The 21,663-nt window shown below is 39.7% G+C and overlaps 1 protein-coding gene across 5 annotated transcripts in view; it reads left to right on the forward strand.

Annotated features, from left to right (window-relative positions):
• ulk4 (unc-51 like kinase 4) overlaps nucleotides 1-21,663 on the forward strand; it is a 106,478-nt gene that overhangs the window by 69,337 nt on the left and 15,478 nt on the right. For 2 of the 5 annotated variants that reach the window (XM_086310704.1, XM_086310705.1), the window contains 5 exons: nucleotides 6,232-6,280; nucleotides 7,936-8,041; nucleotides 15,806-15,972; nucleotides 17,768-17,869; nucleotides 20,584-20,778. In XM_086310704.1, the coding sequence (XP_086166830.1) occupies nucleotides 6,232-6,280; nucleotides 7,936-8,041; nucleotides 15,806-15,972; nucleotides 17,768-17,869; nucleotides 20,584-20,778 (619 nt within the window). Of the gene's footprint in view, nucleotides 1-6,231; nucleotides 6,281-7,935; nucleotides 8,042-8,817; nucleotides 9,236-15,805; nucleotides 15,973-16,055; nucleotides 16,198-17,767; nucleotides 17,870-20,583; nucleotides 20,779-21,663 lie in introns of those variants that run through there. The other 3 variants (XM_086310707.1, XM_086310708.1, XM_086310709.1) reach the window with 3 other exon arrangements.

Raw genomic sequence — 21,663 nt, forward strand, 5'->3', positions numbered from 1 at the left:
ATGCAGCTTGTCTCTGAGTGACTTCCCAATTAGGAATGGGTCTCCGAAACGTTTCTCTAAAAGCTTCCAGGCTGAGTCATATGCTGCTTCTGTGCCCAATAGAAGAAATCCTTCCACGGCCTTCTTTGCTGTGCCACCTAAGTACTTTCTTAGGTAATACAGTTTTTCATTCTTTGGGATGTTCTTCCTTTCTATTAATGTTTCAAAGGACAGTTGCCAGTCTTTGAACTTCAAGGGATCTCCTGTAAACACCCCAGGCTCTGGTGTTGGGAGCCGGTTTGCACTCATAGCTTCTACTAGTGCATTGACCAGATCTAAGCTATTCTGCTCTTGAGGCCTCAACACTGAGGCTGGAGGAGACTGAGGTAGCTGTTGTGGACAAGGAGCTTGACTTGTGACTGTTAGGGATTGAGGAATAAATGGGGGACTTGATGCATTGAGAGAATGGGTTGTGACTGGAAGTACTGTGGAGTCAGCGACTCTAAGCTCTGGCAGTACTTCACTACCATACGACAAATCAGTTGCTTCTATGTTTTCTTCAGCTTCATCATAGACCCTCACTCGAGCTCTAGCAGCATTTAGCTTCTTTACTTCTTCTAGGCGTGCAAGTTTTCTACGTTTATCTTGGATTGCTTGCTGTCTGGCTAGGTTCTCAGCCTCTAACATTTGAAGTTCTGTTTCTTCCCTTTCTTGCTCCTCCAACACTGCCAAGACTTCCTGAGTTGCAGCAGCTTCAGCTACAGCCTCTATTCTTTTGACAGAGTGGCTGCTAGAGTGGGTAGAACTACATCCTTGACGAGACAGTGGTCTAGAAACAGAACCTGTTGAGCCTAGAACAGATCCAGCATCAGGCCAAGACTCTTCATCTTTATCTGCTTCATGACCTTTAAGCTGTCTCTCTGCTCTTTGAATAATAAATTCTGAGAATGACATGCATGTATCAACCCTGCGCCGCAGGTCTGGTTCAGGGGTTTGCGCTTGACGCAGCTCCTCATAAACCACCTTTACATCAGAACAGGTGCTTTTGATGTTCTCAATAAGCTCAGTTAACTCATCCTTAGAAGCATCACCACTTAATAACTCTTTGCCTATTCGTGCATGACACCTCCACTTCTCATAGATGATTTTGTATTTGCGTTGAATGTGCTTCAGTCTCTCATCTTGGTATGCTCTTCCCCTTTCTGTTAGGGTACGCGCCCTCTCACTTCTTCGAAGCCCCTCTAGTTCTGCTGCAGATTCAGTGACAGTAGCTTCAGCTTGAGCGGATTGTTCAGCATCTTTATGGCAGGTCTCTCTGCTTATGTTAGACATGTTGAGATTATAGCAGTGTGATTGTGCAGCTATTAAACTTCAACTAGATTTCTTCTGGACTATGTGTAAGTGAAAGTTGCAATAAACTTAATTTGAATTAAGGTTCATAAATGTATGTATGAGTCTTCCAACACACTGTTGACTTCAATACTGAACTTAAGTTTCAAACAGACAAGAACAACAAAAATCACCTTATCACAAATATACAATAACAGTGTAAATGTACTTAGAAATACCTTAAATCCTTATCATTTACATTACTAAAGGTTTTCAAGTTTTCACATCAGTATAGTACCCCTTTAAAATTCACATAAGGTGCCCTTTAAACTCAGCAGATTTTGTATAACTCAAAATTACTCATAACCTGTGAGCTTGTTAAATATTTACTTGTTTGTTCTATAAACCTTGTGATGTACAACAACTATAAATGCAAACACATTGGATTAATCTCTACATTAAGCAAGCAAGAATAACAGATGAGTCCCTTAGTTGCAATTTTCACATTTAACCACTTCTCACACCACCTTAACTTCACTTTGTGGTAGAGCTTCTCCTGATCTTAAACGTGAAAATTAGCGCTTTAACTCAGTCTAACCACCGTTGCTTGTTAATGCTGTGCCGATATGCGTTATGCACTCTGCTTATCTGACGTGATGCACCGGATCCGCGTCGTTTCGTCATCCGCGGCGATCCTGTCCTCTCCTACCCGTGTTGAGCAGGCGAGTTCTCACTGTAGCTCTCTTCACGACAACACAGACACAGGTCGGTTCTTTGAAACGGGCGTTTATTACTTGGGCCTTCTCTCCTCAGCTTCACCATCACCAGTACGCCGATACGCCATTACGCCAATACGCCATTACGCCGTGAGAACTGGTCACGAGCGAACAGTACAAACAATTAGCAACTTTACAGTACACATATTAAGTCCAAACACAAATAAAAAACATTTCTCAAATGACAAATACCTCGTTGGCTGCTTGTCCTGAAAAGAGGTCCTTAAGTCCTTGTATTGCCCTTTCTTTTAGTAAACTTTTAGCTTAAATCGCTTCATGAGAGACATCTGCTCCCTCGCAGTCCATGAAAAGTCTCGTGTGCTCTCGTTAAGGGTATTCTCACGAGACACTAGCTCTCACCTTACACATGTACATTTCAAATAAAGACATTTCAACGCAAACTATATATATTCATGAAATTATGTAACTTAACATTTTAACAGTATTTACAAGAATCTTGGGAGAAAAGAAAATGTTGATGAGGCCAGAAGGGTTGAGAATAAAGGAGAAGTGTTAATTGGTTAGAAAGTATAATTAGATGTGTGTCACCTGGCTCAGAAGATAACTGGAGGAAAGAGCAGGGGAAAACTGTAAAACTATGTGCAGTTTACACTATGAGATATACATTTCAGCTCAGGAACACTATGTTGTAAACTGTAGTTGTTACTTCAACAATACTCTCAGCATTTTTAGATTTAGTTGACTCTGTGTAAGGCATGCTCTATTTTAGCTCTAGAAATGCAGTCATTCATATTGGTGGAACACAATTTGGACATGGACATGTACCTGGTCAAATGCTGCAGTTGATCCAGAGATTTACATTTAATCCTTCATCTTTAATCACTAAGTATTAATTTGGAACAATGATTAAGCCTCTGTTTTGTGGTTTCCTCATTTCCATCCCAGCTTCTTTCCACATTTTATCTTCTCCAGCAATAATAGTTCAACAAATCTCTAATCACTGCCAGTCACCTTCCATCTCTATCCATCCCATCCTCCTCTACTCCTAGAGTTTAAAGTTCGTCCTCACAGCTGAGTATGCCCCTACTTCTCTTATCAGTAATATTACCCCATTTCGTCTCCATCCTTCTCTTCCACCACCTCTCCTCATCCCCCTTTTTCTTAGACACAAGTAGAGTGACGTGAACTTTTCAAATTGGTGTCAGGACTCTTTCCTCTACATCTGTTTTCGCGCTCACTCTTTTCCTTTGACATTATTAACAACATTTTACATTTTTTTTCTCTGCCTCCCTCGCTCTCATTCTCTCACCATCTCTAATTTATTAACATTAGTCCACATTTTTCTTTTTCTCTGTGCCCTTTCTCCACAACTTTCCCTCCATCACTGCGGTTATACAATCAGAAATTAAATTGCCTGGGTCTTGGTTAGATAAGTGTGGCTATGAAGCCAGCCGAGCAGTAATTAGATGGTAAATTGGGGACATTAACGTTGGGAAGGCAGCCTGCTGTCTCTCTCTCCATTATCACAGTCCAGACACACCTTCAAACAACTACATTTACTATGACCTTTAGCCGGAGAACCTCATGCTGTGTGGTTACATATGTGTTTGCCCATGGATTTTCAATTTCCTTTAAGGCATCCTTTCAGCATATGTGCCATATGTGTCGATATGGTATTTTCACGCATACCCATCAACAAAGTAAAGAGGTAGTATTTGTCATAGTTTAACAGTACTGGCTGTTTATAGATTTTATTTTGATAAGATTTTATATTTAAACAACTCGTGTTTTCTGCCTGTTCTTTCCTTTTAATATGGACTCATAGACTCAGTCTATGAGTCTAAATCCATTATATCAAATTGCAGTAGTTAATTGGACACCAACATCTCTCTGTTCCATGTAAAGTGGATTCATTAACTGTTAACACAAAAGTGGCCATTTTCTCAGGCTAAAACGCTGTAATTGCCTCTAACAGCCTGTTTTACTGGTCTTACTCTCCACTGTAAATAAATGGGGGAAAAAGGTCTTTTTTTAAGTTAGTTATTAGAAAAAAGTATAATTTTCCTCTCTAGGCAAGTACTAATACATTATGGTATCAGATAATTTGTCAGTGCTGTTAATTATAAGCCCCTGACTGTAGCTATCTACTTCGTTGTATTTATCATCTCTTTATGTGCAAAAAGGTTTCATTTTGAATTTTGTTAGCTTTACAAAGCTGTGTAGCTGACATAAAGTATATAAAACTAGAGTAGAGCTGAGGTTAATAAGCGCATACTGTGGTATTTATTGCATTACCTCTAATGAAACAGCTGTTGAGTGAATGTGTGATGTGATGATGATGCAGTGCAGCATTGTCTCATCTGTGTTTTCTTATTATAGGTTGTCTGTTGAACCCTGTTCATTGTATGCTGTTGCGCCCTGTGTCCTGATGAATGGCTGGTAGTTTAAAGGTGGTCCAGTTTATCATGTTGTGCAGGCCTGGCCTGTCCTTTCATCTCTGAGCCTATCACCTCTCTAATAGGAGGCCATCCATCACATCTACAAGCAAACAATCAGACCCAAACAATAACAAATGCACGCACACACACACACACACACACACACACACACACACACACACGTCTAAAAGGTTGAACTGTACATTAAAATACATCACCATGGCAGGTAAAGAGAACCTACAACAGCAATTCATTACGTTCCTTAAATTCACATTTCTTCAAGCTTCCTGCACCTGTAGTCAGTGATTGTTTTCAGTAAAGATTATGGAGATTGAGTGACTGCAACTAAAGATAAAGTTACACTGTGCTTATACTTTTGTGGTGCTGATGACAGCATCCATCAGAATATCTCAATTCACCAAAGTAAATCTAACAATGTAACCATGAAGGGATCTAATGTTACTAACTAAAACCACAAAGTTAACTATTAAACAATAGTTACATGATGCCCAGGAAGTACGTGCAGTGGTGTAGAGAATATGTTATCATCATGAAACATGCATGCTTTGTTCTGGCTCTTTGTATACAAGGTAGGTGAGAGGACATCAGTATCTGATGGAACAAGGAAACCTAAAAGAACAAACACTCACAGAAGACAGTATATAAGTACAAATTACCTGTAAGTGGTGAAAAAAAAAGACGCTTGAGCTCTGAGGACAGCCTGAGATGATCATTTGGTATTCTTTGCTGTTCAGATGTTCTTTTTACTTAGTCATCTGACTTTGTTTGTTTGTTTGTTTTAATGAAAATGCCTCCAGGTTAATGAGCCATTGTTTTCACTTTCTAGAAGCAGCACACCAATAAAATGCTGTCCCATATTTGTAATGAAGTGGAACATTTTGTTTGCTAATTTAAAAAAAAGGGCAGTTTTTTAAGTTTAAATCCACATTTCCATAGGTTGAATGATCCTGCTGGAGAACCTATAAATCATAGTTAGAACATGGACAGATTTATAAATCAGTGGGCAGGCTTTGTTACCGTCAGAATATCAACACCTGTCTGATTTTTGCTAGTTTTATTCACATTACTGCCTGAATGCTTTCTTGCTTACTAATTCACAAAGACCCATAAACAAAATGTGCGTGCATATATGTAGACACTCCACCCACTCAGTAACTGATTGAGGTTTAAAGAAGATCAATCAAGAAGTAGACAGAATGTCATTGTTAATATAAACATCCATCTCCCTCCCTCCCTCCATCTTTCTTCTTCTGTCTCTTGCCTTCCCCCCAAGCTTTTCAGTGTGGATTTATCCACATTACTCCTTTTTATTTTCCATTTTCCTCTCATTCGTTTGTTCCTCCACCTCCTCCACCTCACACCTCTTCTCTAATCTTCCCTCTTTTTCCTCCACTTTGCAAAATGTAATCTTTTCTAACCTTATCTTGCTTTAAACTCTCATCACCTTTTTTCCATGTCCTTCCCTCTTGTCTCTCACCTGCTTTTACTTCATCTGCTCACATCGCTTCTTCTCTTTTTCTTCTCGCAATTCCACTGGTACTAGACGGAAGTCATTGTACCAGAACTCCACCCTTAATGAAGATGAAATAGCCACTTTTATCTGCTTGTGTGTGTGTGTGTGCAAACAGCATGCCTGAACAGCACATCTAAAAAATTAAATTAATTCCTTGCCCTGATTTTTCTGCTGCTACCTAAAGTGTATATTCTCTTTTTCTTCTCCTTTTCAGGTTGATCAAACGTAGTAGGATCCTACCAATGGTCTTTCAGCTCATTATGGTAAGAAAGCAGTCATGTTTCATCATTTAGTCTTCAAGGCAGTATCTAAATTACTTTACCAGTCAAACTGGTCAGTAAATTCAGTGCAGTTTTAAAATAAGCTCATCAAAGTTTGTATTATTGTAGCATTTCTATTCTGTTTATATTCAGTCTATTATGTCTGTTTCCTTCTTTTTGGTCTCTCCTTCCATCTAACCCTCAAATGTTTATGTAAATTAGTCTGAATAATGTTGACCTATTAGAGGGCTGGTGTAATTGACTGGCAGGTCAGCAGCAGAGAGGAGGAACGGCTAATAGAGTGGAAAGATGAACTCTGCTATTAAGATCATGTACAAGGGCTTGCACGCAAACACATGGCACTCGTCTGTTCTCAGTGAGCCATAACAGTGTTTCCAGTAAACCATTTCACCTGACCCTTTTTGCATGCGAACAATTTAATGCACCCACCAACACAGTACAACCAAACCAGCTCTAATTTATGCTTCACACAAACACATGCACTCACACAAACGCGCACACTCAATAACTCTGTTCTGCATGGCTGCCTGTCCAGCCCCAGCTAGCTGATACAGAATTTTAAACACTGCTATCCAACAGCCTGATTAACTCGTCTCCTGATTGTTTACTCCTGCCTGAACCAGTCATGTCTGGATCCATTAGTGCCGTCTATATTGCTCACATTTGAATTGATTTATACTCCCTGAAACTCTCTGATGTAGATTGATTACACCTGTCGCTGGTGATCACACTTGTCATGGAGAAACTCACCTAATTGTATTTGTCTAAATGATGTAGTAGTTCTGCTTCAGACATGAAAGGACCTCAGGATGCTGGTTAGACCACGGCTCTGAACGGGGTGTTAGCCGTGCCTGAGGTGGCAAAAGACTGATCAGAGGGGAATGCTTGCAGTAAATGCTTTAACAAATCCTGCCTGGCTGAAAGTGTTCACAGTGCAGCTACACCGCTTATGCAAGTCAGATACTTATCCCTTCATGTGCAAGGTCCAAGTTAAACTTTGGTTTGCCGTTCCTCACTGTCCATTGTCAGCTTTATGCTTTTAGTGAGAACGTACAGTACAGTGCAGTATTTTTATAGCTTTTTAGTCTTTAAAGATCAAAATAGTTTAGCTTTGTCATTTGTGGCTCCTGACAGGCAGTTTGTCCTCAGCACAAACTGATGTCATTGTCTCCAGCCGCAGGCAATTGCACATGATGAGTACTAGCCAGGCTAATCACCACGTACACAGATCACACTGATGTGCACCAACCCTGCAGGCAGAGCTGGTGTATCTCAGAGAGGATCAAATAGTGAAGTGGGGGCAGAAGGGGGAAGGAGAAGTGAATTACTGTAGGAGGGAGGAGAGAATATTTTGAAAAGAGGAGAAAGATGAAGTAAGAGGAGTAAATAGGATGGGTAAGAGGGAGGTGAAGATTACACTTTCAGTCTTTAAAAACAAATAAATAAAGGCACCTTTTTTAATAAAACAATCCACTACTTTATTAAATAATTAACTGTGTTCTCAAGACAGTATATGCAGTATAAATAACAAAATGATGACAAAACCATGTTAGATATTAGCTGTTTTGGGTTAATTGTGAAATGTTATAAGCAAACCTGTAATTTACTTATCCTGTGTCTGTCTCCTGTTTTTCTAGGCCAATAGAAGTAACGTTATCAGTGGGATAGTCCAAAACGCAGTTGTTTTGCTCTGCAATCTTAGTGAGGGCACAATCCAGGATCAGCAACCACTGTATCAACAAGGTAGAGTGTGTCTGAATTCCTCATGGAGAGAAAGATCTAGATTTTCTCTCCTTTAAAAGGTACTAAATTCTTCTTATATTTTCCTGCATTGTGTTGCAACACATGTACTATTATCAAGGACACTTAGTCATCGAAAGGCATCTGTTCTGCTCACATTAGTGATTGTTATGTTACTTGTTGACATCCCTGATACCCGACCACATTGTAGTGTAATGCTTATTCAGGTCAGCAACCTTGGCTGTGTGTGCCTGAGGCGGAGGCCATGCTTTTTGTCTCTCAGCTACTGTGAATAATCTGAGATTTTCCTGTCAATTGCAAGTGATTCCAGGGGATCCTTAGGGAGAAGTCAAATTCATGTTTTTTGTTCTCTTGGTGTGAGGACATTGTTCAGAAGTCTAGTTTAGGCCTATTCTGGCCTATTTAATTAGGAGGAAGCAATAGTGAGGCACAAAGCTTTGGTACACTGTGGATGCCTGCCCAGAATATTTGTGTGTGTGTGTGTGTGTGTGTGTGTGTGTGTGTGTGTGTGTGTGTGTGTGTGTGTGTGTGTGTGTGTGTGTGTGTGTGTGTGTGTGTGTGTGTGTGAATGTTTCGGGACCCACAGTTCAACAGTGTGATTGCAACACCACAATAACACACATTTTCTCAAGTTTCTATTTGAGGACTGTGTTCATTTCTTTCTTTCTTTTTTATTCACTCATCATTCTGTTTCATTTTGTCCATCTTTATATACTTGCATACTAACTCCTCCTCTCCCTCTGTTTCCATTGGGTCAGCAATGCAGCAGTCTTGAAGTCAGCATCATTATCATCCAATCAGCACCTCTCTCAACAAGAATCTGTCAACCCAGCACTAATACTGGCCTGGCAATTAACGCTATCTCCACTCCTCTCCTCTTGTTCTGTTCCCTCCTCTCCTCCTCTCCTTTTTGTCTCGTGCTATCAGCCACTTTTCCAATCTACTCAGCTCACATCTTGGCCCCTCATTTCCTTTCCTTCCTCGCGTCTGTTCCCAGTTTTACCCTCTCCCATCTCCTCTATTTTGGGCTCCTGTTCTGCCTTCTCGTCTTTCTCCCTTGTTTTCCTTGTGGTCCCTCCAGATGAGTGTGGTGATGGCAAGAACGAAGGGAAAGGGAGAGAAGGAAAGAAGAGGAAAAGGGAGGAAGCGTGTATAATTGGGTTTTTAAGGTGTGACAGAGGGAGGAGGGGAAGGGTGGTGTTCTTGTTCGTGTGTGTGTGTGTGTGTGTGTGTGTGTGTGTGTGTTAGGAGGCAGTGAAATAGACAGTGAAGAAGAGAAAAATAGGGAGGTGGTTTTTTTGTGCCTGTGTAACTGTATTTGTGCTTCTGCTTCTGTGTATCTGTGAGAAGAGGGTGTGTGTGCAGCAGTGAATGCAGGAAAACCTCATATTTGTGTGCGTAAGGGAGAGAGAGTTGGGGAGATGAGGTTTATAATTGGGCAGATTTGCCTCCGACTGAGATAATACCCCCTGGGGAATGAAGACAGAGGAAGCAAAGAGGGAGAGAAACAGAGATAGAGAGGAAGAACAGAACAACGGAGGAAAAAAAGAAGATGGCACAAAAGCATGAAAGAGAAAAGGGATGGAAAATGATGGAGGCAGAAAAGCAAAATAGGAGGTAAAAAGGGTAGCATGAAGGTGAGAGAGGGAAGCATGGGACACACAGAGAGCGAGAATGTGTTGACTCTGGGTTGGAGACAGCAAGGGATAACACGCTAGAGGAGAAAATTGGAGGTTAAGATGAGTGACAGTTTGATAGCAGAAGAGATTTTGGGATGCAAGAGGGAAGAATAACTTGATGCCTTAGTGTGAGATTTCTAAACAGAGTAAATATTTTAGGTGATAATGGATGATCGGCTTTAATTTGAAAACATGCAGCAGACTAAGGAAGAAAGTTTAGTCTCTAATCTGATCATACACGGATATAAAGCCTAGGGCTTCTCTGCCGAGAATAAATTTGAGACCAATTTTGCAGGCACACTGGCATGCAGGCTGTTATTTAATAAGGAAATGGTCACATCTAGAGCATGTCAAGCTCAGAAATTCAGCCCAACAGTTCAGAAATGTTTGCACCCTGAGTGAACCTTGAGTTTGGTCCTGGGCCGAGTGTTAGTTAAAGTGTGCTTATCCTTTTAATTAATTAAAGAGCTTCTCAGGGGCTCTGTTTGTCTTCAGAGTTCTTGACAGTCACTGTGGTGCCTCTCAAGGTTAAATCCATCACACTTCATTTTTCATTATTTCTCTTGACCCTTGTAAGAAACTGAGATATTTCAGAAAACCTCTTCTGCAACGATGTTATCTAGTTTCTTTCAATTTGCATTTATAAATTCCCGTTTCAAATTGGTTTCAGCATAATTTCCCAAATGCATTCTCTAATAGTTCACACTGTGTCCATATGTGTCCAGTCAAAAATAATGCCCCCCAAGCATAATTTATACCATAAAAATCTGTCTTTGTTAATTAAGGGTGCAGTATTTCATTGTTTCATTGTCTTTGCATAAAGTTACATGTCTTCAGAGTCTCTACAGACCCAGAAAAATAGAAAAGATTACCATGCATGTCTCTACAGATCAGAAAGAATGAAAAACAACCGTTTGGGTAGGTAGCCACCTTAAATAATAATAATAAAACAATAAAATCAGATAATCTGGCTGGGTGGAAAAAATGGCTTGAGAAGCATGGGTTTTTCTGTTTATGCTATAAATTTAGACAACAGACTTGGTAGCTAACTGGCATAAATAACACATCATTAACTATATGTTGGTTCCCTAAAGTCAGTTTACATTAACATTAGGGGTACTCAGGCAGAAAAGGCATATCGGGCAGGTTATATTTGAAACTTTGACATGGAAGATTTGGAAGCATAAACATTGTGTGGTCCAAAGGTCTGTTATCATAGGAAATATCACATAGAGTTATGGTACACAGAATTAAAGTCAGCTAAAATAATATTTATTAATTATATGTACATCTTTCTTTCTTTTTTCTTCTTTTTTTTTGAGTAATATTCACCTGGACTTAAACTAAAAAAGTTACATTTACACATTTTTGACATTTTTAATTTTAATTGTTAGAATTCAGAGCAAGTTCCTGGCCCCACTTCTCTACATGCCCATCTCGATGTACTGTATAAGGCGCACTAAGTGAAAACAAAAACAGTGAAACAAAACAGTCAGATAAGTCAAATTTTACTCAACTCATTCTTCTTGCTTCCTCCACTTCCGTACCAGTGATTCATTAACGTTGAATTTTCTCGCAGCTGCTCTATTCTCTTGTTGTTGCAGTATATTAATGACTAACCTCGTATTGTGGATGGATTATCTTCTGACTGAAGTTTACAGAATCCTGCCATGCGATTGCATTTGTCCCCAACCATCGGGAACCTTCACATTAACTTTTATCAAGTGGAAGAAATTAGCATTCATCCTGCAGCTTCACTGTGTTTGTTATGCTAACATAGCTGTGTCGCTAGCAATCAGGTAGCACATCATTATATACCAGCTAGTCCAACTTCAGTAACCCTACAAAAGTCACATAGTATATCATATTTCGGTGGAAACTAGCGAGCTAACTTCCTGCTAACTTCTAACTCCATTAAATGTATTACATTCTGTTTTCATGGATGCCTGGATATTAAACTTAATTGTTACACCTCATAAAGCAGCAACACTGATCATTTTATTAAAGATGAAAGAATTTAGACAGTTTTTAACTCTCAGTGATGCTGCAGTTTTTTGGACCTGAAGTGGGCGGAGTTTTGGACCAAGATTACTCCACAAGGCTCCTGACTACGGTAGCCATAATGCTCCGACAATCCATCAACCGGTCCAGCTTCGTAGCTTACCAAAGACGTACTAAAACATTTTTTGACAGATTTCTGAGTGCCATGTACCACATAAAATCGGTTTGAGGCCAGTAAGGACAACCAGAATTCATACATAACACACACCGGATTATAAGGCGCACTGTCAATTTTTGTGAAAATTAAAGGATTTTAAGTGCGCCTTTTAGTGCCGAAAATACGATAGATGTTTGTGTGGTATACTATACTATTATACACCACATTCTATAAGCAGAAAAACATTGTCTTATAGTTAGGTCCATATATATATATTTGGACACGTTTTGTTTTTCTACCTGTTTACAGAAACATATTTATAGTTATATAATGACCTTAACAGAAGTTATATAAGTGGACATAATGTGTAGACCAGGGCTGCCCAATCCCAGTCCTCGAGAGCTACTATCCTGCAGCTTTTAGATGCATCCCTACTCCAACACAGCTGAATCAAATGTTTGATTACCTCTTCAGCATGCCATCGTGTTTGGCAAAGGCCTGATAACAAGCCATTCATTTGATTCGGGTGTGTGGGAACAAGGATGCATCTAAAAGCTGCAGGACGGTAGCTCTCGAGGACCGGGATTGGGCACCCCTGGTGTAGACTCTGAGCTTTCATTTGAGGCTGTCTTCATTTAAATTTGAGGAAGAGTTTAGAAGTTTCAGCCGCCCATTTTTTAAAAGGACCACAAGTAATTGGCCATGAAATGGCTTTGACTCAAAGGCAATTTCATGGGCAGGTGTGGGCAATTCCTTCATTATGTCATTACCAATTAAGCAGATAAAAGAAGTTGATTTGAGGTGTGGTGCTTGCATTTTGGAAGATTTTGCTGTGAACAGACAATATGTGGTTGAAACAAGGATCACTTGTTTCACCTGCATGGAAAGCAGGTGAAACAAGTGATCCTTACGCTGCAGAAACAGAAGAAAACCACCATTATCCGTGGTGAAGAGAGCCCTTCACAACAGCCAACCAGGTGAACAACACTTTCCAGGAGGCAGGCATATCAATATCCAGGTCTATAATAAAGAGAAGACTGCATGAAAGTAAATACAGAGGGTTCATTGCAAGATGCAAGCCACTCATAAGCCTAAAGAATAGAAAGGGTATACTGCAATTTGCAAAAAAAAAAATCAAAAAAAGGCAGCACAGGTCTGGAAAAACATCCTTTGGACCGATGAAACCAAGAACAACCTCTTCCAGAATGAAAAGGAGGAAACCCAGCAGCTGGTGATGTCCATGAGTTCAAGACTTCAGGCTGTCATTGGGTTTTCAAACAAGTATTAGAAATGATTGATTTTACTAATGGTTTTACTAGTGAAAGATTTTATTTTCAGTTCTTTGTCCAATTACTTTTGAGCCCCTAAAAAGAATGGATTGTGTTAAAGTTGCCTCTGCACGAAGACTGTAGGTGCTACCATTACTTTTTTTCTCAGTTTAATTTTAATGTGAATTTTGACACAAGAACATAACTTTATAACAAAGAACAGATGTGTTGCTTGGAAGAGCCAGCTGTAGGACTCAGGATGACTGAGGATAAGGGCTGAACAGATGGAGTGAAGGGCAGGCGATGGTGGAAGCATGGTTGGTTGGATGGACAAGAAGCAGCGAGCCATAGCAGAAGCAGTGTTAAGTAGGAGTGAAGGTTTGTCTTTAAGGGTTAGGGTTAAATATGCAAACTATTGCATCCCATATGTTTTTCTTAACACCTTCTCTTGACCTTGACGTAAAATGTCATAAGGCCCCCAGGAAAGAAGAGGAATCTATGAAACCATAACCATTTGTAAACACTTAGGCTTTATAAATATGCATCAATGGCAGATGCGGCTCATTAGACTTGTACAATGTGGAGAAAGTTTTGGACCATTCCTCCTACAAAACTGTTTTAGTTTATCCATATTTCTAGGATGTTTTCAATGAACAGCTCTTTCCTCATCATGCCATAACATCTCACTTTTTAAGGTCAGCACTCTGACTTGGCCATCCCAAAACATGAATTTTCATTCTCTTTCATCCATTCTGTTGTTTATTTACTAGTGTGATTTGGGTCAGTGTCTTCTTGTATCACCCAGGCTCTCCTAAACTTCAGGTCATGAACTGTTGCCCTGAATTGTGCTTTTAAAAGTTCAAGATACAATTTTGAATTAATCAGTCCCTCCATCAGGCCCCGAGGCCAAACATAGCTATGTGGATTTTTGCCAGAAAGTTCCAATTTTGTCTCATCTGTCCATGAAATATTTGTCCCACAAGCAAACCGGAAATGTGCTGCTTTATTTATTTATTGTTGGACAGCTTTTGTGACCTTCCATTAACACCATTCCTAGTCAGTGTTTTTCATTGACACACAACACAAAGATTTAGCAAGGTGTAAAGCTTTCTGCGGGTGTTTTACTGTCAGTCAGTAGTTGCGGTATTGGTGTGATATTTACAGATTGTCCATTTACTCAGTTTGTAGACAGCTTGTTTCAGTGCCAGCTGATGCATACCTTTGCATATGCTTTTGTAACTTTTCCACCTTTGTCCACCCTTAAAAAGCTTCTGTTAAAGTCATTTTAGTGTAATTAAGGAATAATTTCTGTCTTTTTTAAAAAGAGCACACTTGGTGAGTAGTAATAATCAGCAAGTATCAGCAGCATAATACACAAAAACTATCTAAGTGGGACTGTGTTGTCAAGTTGCATTAACAGGACAAGTCTTTTTTGATTGAACAGTCAAAAGTAGAGCAGCTTGTCTAATTAATTATGAGATTGTTTGACAGTGTAACAGTACATCTCGCTGACAGCAGGCAAACTTAATGGCTTTCTAGTGTCTGCAGTGTCGCACTTTCACTCTCAAAAATAAACACACGACATCCACAGTCTAAATAAAGATCTGTTGGAAGACGAAAACAAAACTGGGTGTATTTTCCCTAGTGAAGACTATGATTTAATACACATGGTTATATAACTAAGTTTTTGTGCACAGAAGTAGAAATGAAGGACAAATCTGGGCGTATTGATTGTCTAGGTATTGTTATATTTATGGGCACTGCATGTGTCATGTCTTCACTGTGACTATCCTCTGTGTCACTTTAAATTTAATAGTGATATAACATGGGTTTGCACTTTAGTAGGTGCTATTCATAGCTTTGCAAGAGGTAACAACCTCATGTTGTACATTGGACAGTTATGTAGGGAGAGACTGAGTGAGGTGAGAGAACAGACAAAAACAATAAGAATGAGTTTTTGGATGAGTATGTAGTGAGTTGCCTTGTTGCCTCTGCTGCCCTTATGTACTTTCTCATTAAGGGACTGTAACCCTGCACAGTTCAGTGTCGTATTCAAACAATTTCCTCTGATGTGCAGCTTGGTAATAACAAAATGTTAATTGAATTAAGCTTGCATATAGGCAATCAATCTGCTCTGTAGCTGAATCAGAGCCTGAAGTTACAGATATTTATTGGTATAGTCTAATTTGTTTCCAGCTAGAGAAACATTTTTGGTTCACATGAACTTAAAGATGTTCTTGTGAATGTAATAATGTAATTGTGGTAATGTGCGTGAATTGCCTGAATTGCTTTTTGTTTCTCTTTGTTTAATAAAATGTATCGTGAACACAGGGCCTCAAAAAGACAAACATCTAATATATAGATCATTATAACATATAGAATATATTAACTGATACAATTTGTATTAAACTGGTTAACGATTTTTGGCAGTTAAAGTGACAAAGCCGTCCTTAATTAGGTTCTCTTACATTATTATCCTTATTTTTTATGTTCACGGCTTAATAGGTTAACAATTTATATAGGCTGACAAGTTCCCAGAATGCACTGGGCATATGCAAAGCTCTGCAAAAATACAAGTTACCAAGAAAACTAAGAAATCATAGTTCAGATACAATCTTCTCCACTTTTCTTGAATACACAGGGCTTATTGAGGTGGTGGTTTGCACCCTCTCAGAAGCTGCGCTTGCTCATCTAGATAGAGAGGAGCATGCTGGAAGGAAGGTCGGCCACGTTGTGCTACAAGCTCTGTTGGAACTGCTTCACAACGTCCTTAAGCAAACATCAGTTGTTGTCCGCTCTGCCCTGCAGGTATGAACACTCAGACACACCTGATGAACACAAACTTTACAGCTGACTGATATCCCTTTGTGATTTCATCATGGTCCTCAAAGATGCACAGAGAGCAAACAAGAACTGCCATGTCTGAAAGATCATCGCTAGTGATGTGAGCTGGTTCTCCACCTACAACCCAGCAGTTTTCAGTTAAAGAGTCACACCGGAAGAGATCCAGTGCGCACACTGCAGAGGTGCAAGTGCAAGAGGAAATAACAGGAGTTTAACTGAAATAGCAGCCAAACTAGAAACTGTGTGAGCATACCAGAGAAGGAGATCATGAAAGGGAGATCATTCAAATTTAAATCAAGTGTGTTTTTTGATATTTTTATGGGCCCATTCCCCTAAAAGAAACTTAAAGAAAACTAAATATTAAGGAATCCAGGCATAATTTCAGTATCACACACTTTCAAAACGCTCAACGGTCCTTGCAAAGACATCCTTAAAGAGCCACAAGCCTTAATTTAGAAAATAATACTAAATTATTGTTATTTGTTAGGTTTTTTTGGCTTCATCTTGTGAAATTGGTCATTTTAGGCTCATGTATGTCCTACAGTGATTCACCACTTTTTGCCAACTTCATCTTTGGTGAGTGCAGATTCACCGACAGAATCACAAAGTGTACTTCCTCAAAATGTTGCCCTTGTATCACGTCCCTGAAGGCATGTGTCTGTGTGTGTTTGAGTGTGTGTGCCCCTTGAAGTATACAGTGAAAGCTAGCAGGTTTAAGCAACTGCAATATTGAAGTTGTGGACTCAGGAGAAAGGGTATGAAGTCCTGAATTCCTGGGACGCGCACACACACACACACACACACACACACACACACACACACACACACACACACGCACAGAGGGGCCTGTCTGGCTATGTCCCTGCGGCCTCATTATCACCGCTGGCTTTGTCCTTAGCTTGCCTCACTACATACACATCCACGCGCACACACTCACACTCTCGGATTGGCACACACACATCAGCCCCCATCTCCCCATAGTGTGCACCCCAGCCCAGCACATACATATTAATGCCCGGACAGGGGGTGGGGGGACTAAAGTGAAGGCAGGGTGAAAGACTGGGTGAAAGAGAGGACAGAAAAAAGAGAAGGATGGGTGGAGAGATAGGAGAGACTGAGATGGAAAAGGCAACAAGCAGAATCTGCAGCGGAAATCAATTCTGCGAGAAATGCAAAGCTCATTAAAAAGAAAACTTCAGCCCAAACCAAATTCATTTGGGTAATAAGGTCTGATAAGGAGAAAGGACGTGACTAGACCGTTTTTCTCAAAATATTACTCAGTTGGTCAAGAGGGAGCATGTCAGAGATTATATACAGTACACTACAGAAGGAAAAAATAGGACAAGCGTAGCAGAGACTTTGGGAAAGAGACAAAATATGTGCTGTTATTAGCCCATCACTAATTGGCCTGAAGTTCCACTACAGGCAGGAAGTAAAGTAAAATAAGCCAAAGTAAGTCACAGAGGTGCTAATAATGAGGGGCAAAAGAGATGATGCCTTAAGAATGAGATGCAAAAATAACTTTGTGGCAAAAAAATGTTCAGCTTATGTTATCCTGAGAACTTAAAGAAGGTTTAGAATAACATAATATGTAGAAAAAAAACAATTCCCTGTCTTCATCTATCAGGGTGTCTTTCTGTGTATGTCTCAGTTTGTCAGAATAAGTCTTGGCAGGTCCCTGGATCCATCGTTATTGACTGTCAAATCTCTATAATGTGTGTGTGTGTGTGTATGTGCGCGTCTTTGCACGTGTGTATAGAGCCAGAGGCTATCTTGTCCAGCAGCAGAGACGGAGGCAGCAGAGAAGCTGCTCCGAGCCAACAGACCCCTGAGCCAACTCAGCACACACCTCATTCACATGGTGAGACCAACACTCACAGATCCTGTGCATGTCTGCGCATGTAAATGTGTTGTATGCATATATATTTTTTATGGTTGTTTCTGTTTGCATGTTTATATACATGTAAATATATGCTGGATACAGTGGCAAATATTGTGTTCTTGTACATAGTGCATTTAAAAAATGTATGTTTTTTAAATGCACTATGTTGTGCAGAGCTGATGCTCAGGTGGATAGGGCACATATCACCTGGGCTAAAGCAGCTTCCTGCTTGTATCCAGGCCAACCAGCCCTGGGTTCCAGTGTTAACACATGTCCATCTCTATTATGCTACCTGAATTAGATAAAAGTGCCAGTAACCAAAACATTAGTGACCTATACAGCTCAAAGTAGGTTATTCTTTAGTTATACACTAGGTCTCCAAATAAATCCATTAAGATCAGCAAAATAATCAGCTGCATCTGCATCTTGACTAAATATTTCTAGAGAAATATCTCACTGCACCACACTGTATGTGTTTCTTTGTTATTGTAGGAGTTAACTGGACAGTTGAAAATGTGTGCATGGACCATCTAATTCCTTCAATTAGAAAAGCTGTGTGCTTCGTGAATATTGTGTGTCTATTTAAAACTGATGATTGTCTACGTTTACTGAAGTAATTGGTTTGCAGTTATTACAGTTATTAATCCCAGGCATGTGCAGTGTCTGCTGGTACTAACACAGAACCTGATGAAGTCTAAAAACAGAAAGATAAGCATTGCAACAGTGTTGGCCTTTTGTTATCTCTGCAGCCAGTCAAACATCCATACCCACTGACACTAAACACAAATAAAATTGTGATTAACGATATGGCGCCTTGCAATGAGATCGCACCAGCTGGAATGCTCATCAACATGTTGATGTTCTTGCCCCTGAGTATTTGGTAGTCATTAGTACATTATTATATGAGTACTCGGTACTTAGGCCAAAAAGAGAGGGTACTATGAGGCAGCACACTTCTGGGAAGTCTACGCCAGAGAGATGAAAGAGGAGGAGACTGTGGGGGATTTAAAAAAAAAAGAAGTCTCCAGGGATGGAAACAGACACTACACTTGACACATCGAGTGTTGTTTGGAAAAGTAGGCTGACCGAGCAGCTGACACACCCCCAGCCTTTGCATATATCTATAGATAGATAGATAGATAGATAGATGGATAGATTGGAATCAAATGTAAAATTGAGAAGTAAAGGTATGAAATTCTCCTTGGACTCTGGCCACATTGTTATTAGTCTCATTGTGTATTCTCCCATTTAGTATCTTTTGGTTGTTGTTGTACTTTCAAACTGACAATGACAGAGGATACAGACAGGATACTTTTTTTTTTTAACAATGATTTATTGATTTTTTTGGAACAACACAAACAGCAACAAATCAGCACAACAAATACAAATAAGAAAAAGAGAAGAAAAAAAAAAACAAATACAGGTACATGAGGTACAGATGTACATGTCTGGGTCAAAATATGTACAGTGTTTCACATTTGAAGTCAAGGGAAAGAAAAAAGGAAAAAAGTGGGGGAGAGAAAAAAAATACAGACATTAATTATTGTGTTTAAAAACAAAATGTGATCCCCCTTTATGTAATAGCACAGCAAGGTCACGAGGTTGGTGATCAAGCAAAGGCCGCCATATCCTACAGAATGCATCACAATTGCCCTTTATGATGGCACTAAGGCGCTCCATTGGCAGCACCTTGAACATGTCTCTGTACCATTGTGTAACAGTGGGGGGCTGTCTCTGAATCCATTGAAACAGTACACATTGCCTCGCTAAATGTACCTAACAAAAGCATCTGTACAGAAGACAGAGAAAGGCCTTCTATAGATAGACCCAGAACGAACAGCACAGGGTTCAGTGGGATCGTCTGGTGAAAGATTGAGCGAAGCTCTATAGCAATACTTTTCCAAAATCTAGTAATTAAAGGACATTGCCATATGCCATATCCGTATTGCACTTTACACAAAATGGAGAAATCTGAGTGGTGAATTTTATTTAGAAACTCTGGCGTACGCTGCAGTCTATGTAATATTCTGTAATGGCTTTCCTGGAGTCTGTTACAGGAAAACAATTTCTTGGCAGATCTAAAAGTTTTGGACCATGCTTCTGCACTAAGCTGAACTTCGAGGTCGGTTTCCCACCAAACCCTGGCCTTATCAGTGGTTACAAAATTCAAAGACAATAATTTCCCATAACAAAGAGCGATAAATTTCTTTTTTGTGATTATTTCCTCATTAAATTTAAGAAGAAAGCTTTCAATAGGATTCAAAACAGGTTGATTGGCTGGAAATTTAAGGGAATTTACAAAATGCCTTACTTGCAGGAACCCAAAGAAGTGTTTCTGTGGTAAATTATATTTAATTTGAATTTGATTAAAGGCCATAAAACTACCCCTTTCAAACAGATCGCAAATAAATCTTATATTTTTAGAACGCCAATCATCAAATATACTAATGCCAATACCTGGAAGGACAGCTTTATTCCTAATTAGAGGCTGTAGACAGGATACTTTTATGTTTTGTTGACTGCCAATTTTACTTGGATTCAAAAGGTACCTGGGTGCCATTACTGATTCTACAGATTTTAAGATCCAGTACACATAGTAAAAAACTTGATGCAGAACCTGAGTATCCAAAATAGAAACATGTTCTCTTATACTTTAATCTCTGCATGTATTCACTGATTATCTGTCCATGCAGCTGTCTGCTGAGAACCAGGAAATCTGGGAGGAGTCTGTTCATTGTCTGTCACTGCTGGTCCAACTTTACTGTGGAGAGGGTCCTGACTGCCTGTCGCCTTCCTGCTTACGAAGCTTCTCGCATGTGCTGCGCACTCGCATGCACACTGAGATGCCCCGAACACAACGTACAGCTCTTAAAATTATTAAACGACTAGTAAGTAAACATCCACACAGACGGACAATCTGAAAAGCTTAACTGAACACACTGACATTTTCACATACACACGCTCATCAGAGCTCATGAACATTTTTTTGGACGTATATTTTGTGTTCCATTTGTGTTGAACCTTGGTTCTATATTGGTAATTTGAGCGCCCTGCAGATTTAACATATTGGAATTATAGACACATACATATATGTGTATAAATTATACAAACACAAGAGTCAGTTCAACTGTGCTGCTGTTCTGAAAAAAACGTGTACTTTCACCCAAATGAGACTGACAGAGAGAGCAAGGCAGAGAGGGAAAAAATTTTGGTTTTCTATCTGCCTCTCACTCTGTTCAAGTATCTGTCCAATTTTGTCTCACAGTCAGAATGATTTGTACTACAGACCAAAGCTAGCCTGTAGTACAGTGTACTGCAGTAAAACACATTGAAATTTAGTAAGGCTAAGGCTCCCCAGACAAAACAGAAACATTATTTTAATCTGGTAGCAGTGGGAAGGACTGAGCAGCTGCGGCTGGCATTCAGGATTTAACAAGGCGACAGTTTCTTAACCCTGACAAACAATAGCAACATTTTATGTGTCTAAAACAATTTAATATTAATAGGAACATGCTGTGAATTGAGTGAAAATGTTGGCCCACCTACTGATTCATTTGAATTTAAAACCTTGTTAAAATGTTAACTAAACTGCCAGTAAAATATTGTCTGACTAAGGCAGTTAGTTGTGCAGTAGTTAGATATTTGGTAGACATCTTACATGCTTTGCTAGCAAATGAGTTCACATTGAATGTTTTTGTGTTAAAAGATTTAAGCCCAGTGCCAGCCCTCGTGGCCAAGTAGTTTACGGTTCATGTGACATAGCCGCAACCCGG

Source organism: Aulonocara sp. 'chitande type north' Nkhata Bay, linkage group LG11, assembly GCF_057382095.1.
Source record: "Aulonocara sp. 'chitande type north' Nkhata Bay isolate Kocher_YH1m ecotype deep benthic linkage group LG11, A_spYH_male_GT1.1, whole genome shotgun sequence".
Classification (NCBI taxonomy): Eukaryota; Metazoa; Chordata; class Actinopteri; order Cichliformes; family Cichlidae; genus Aulonocara; species Aulonocara sp. 'chitande type north' Nkhata Bay.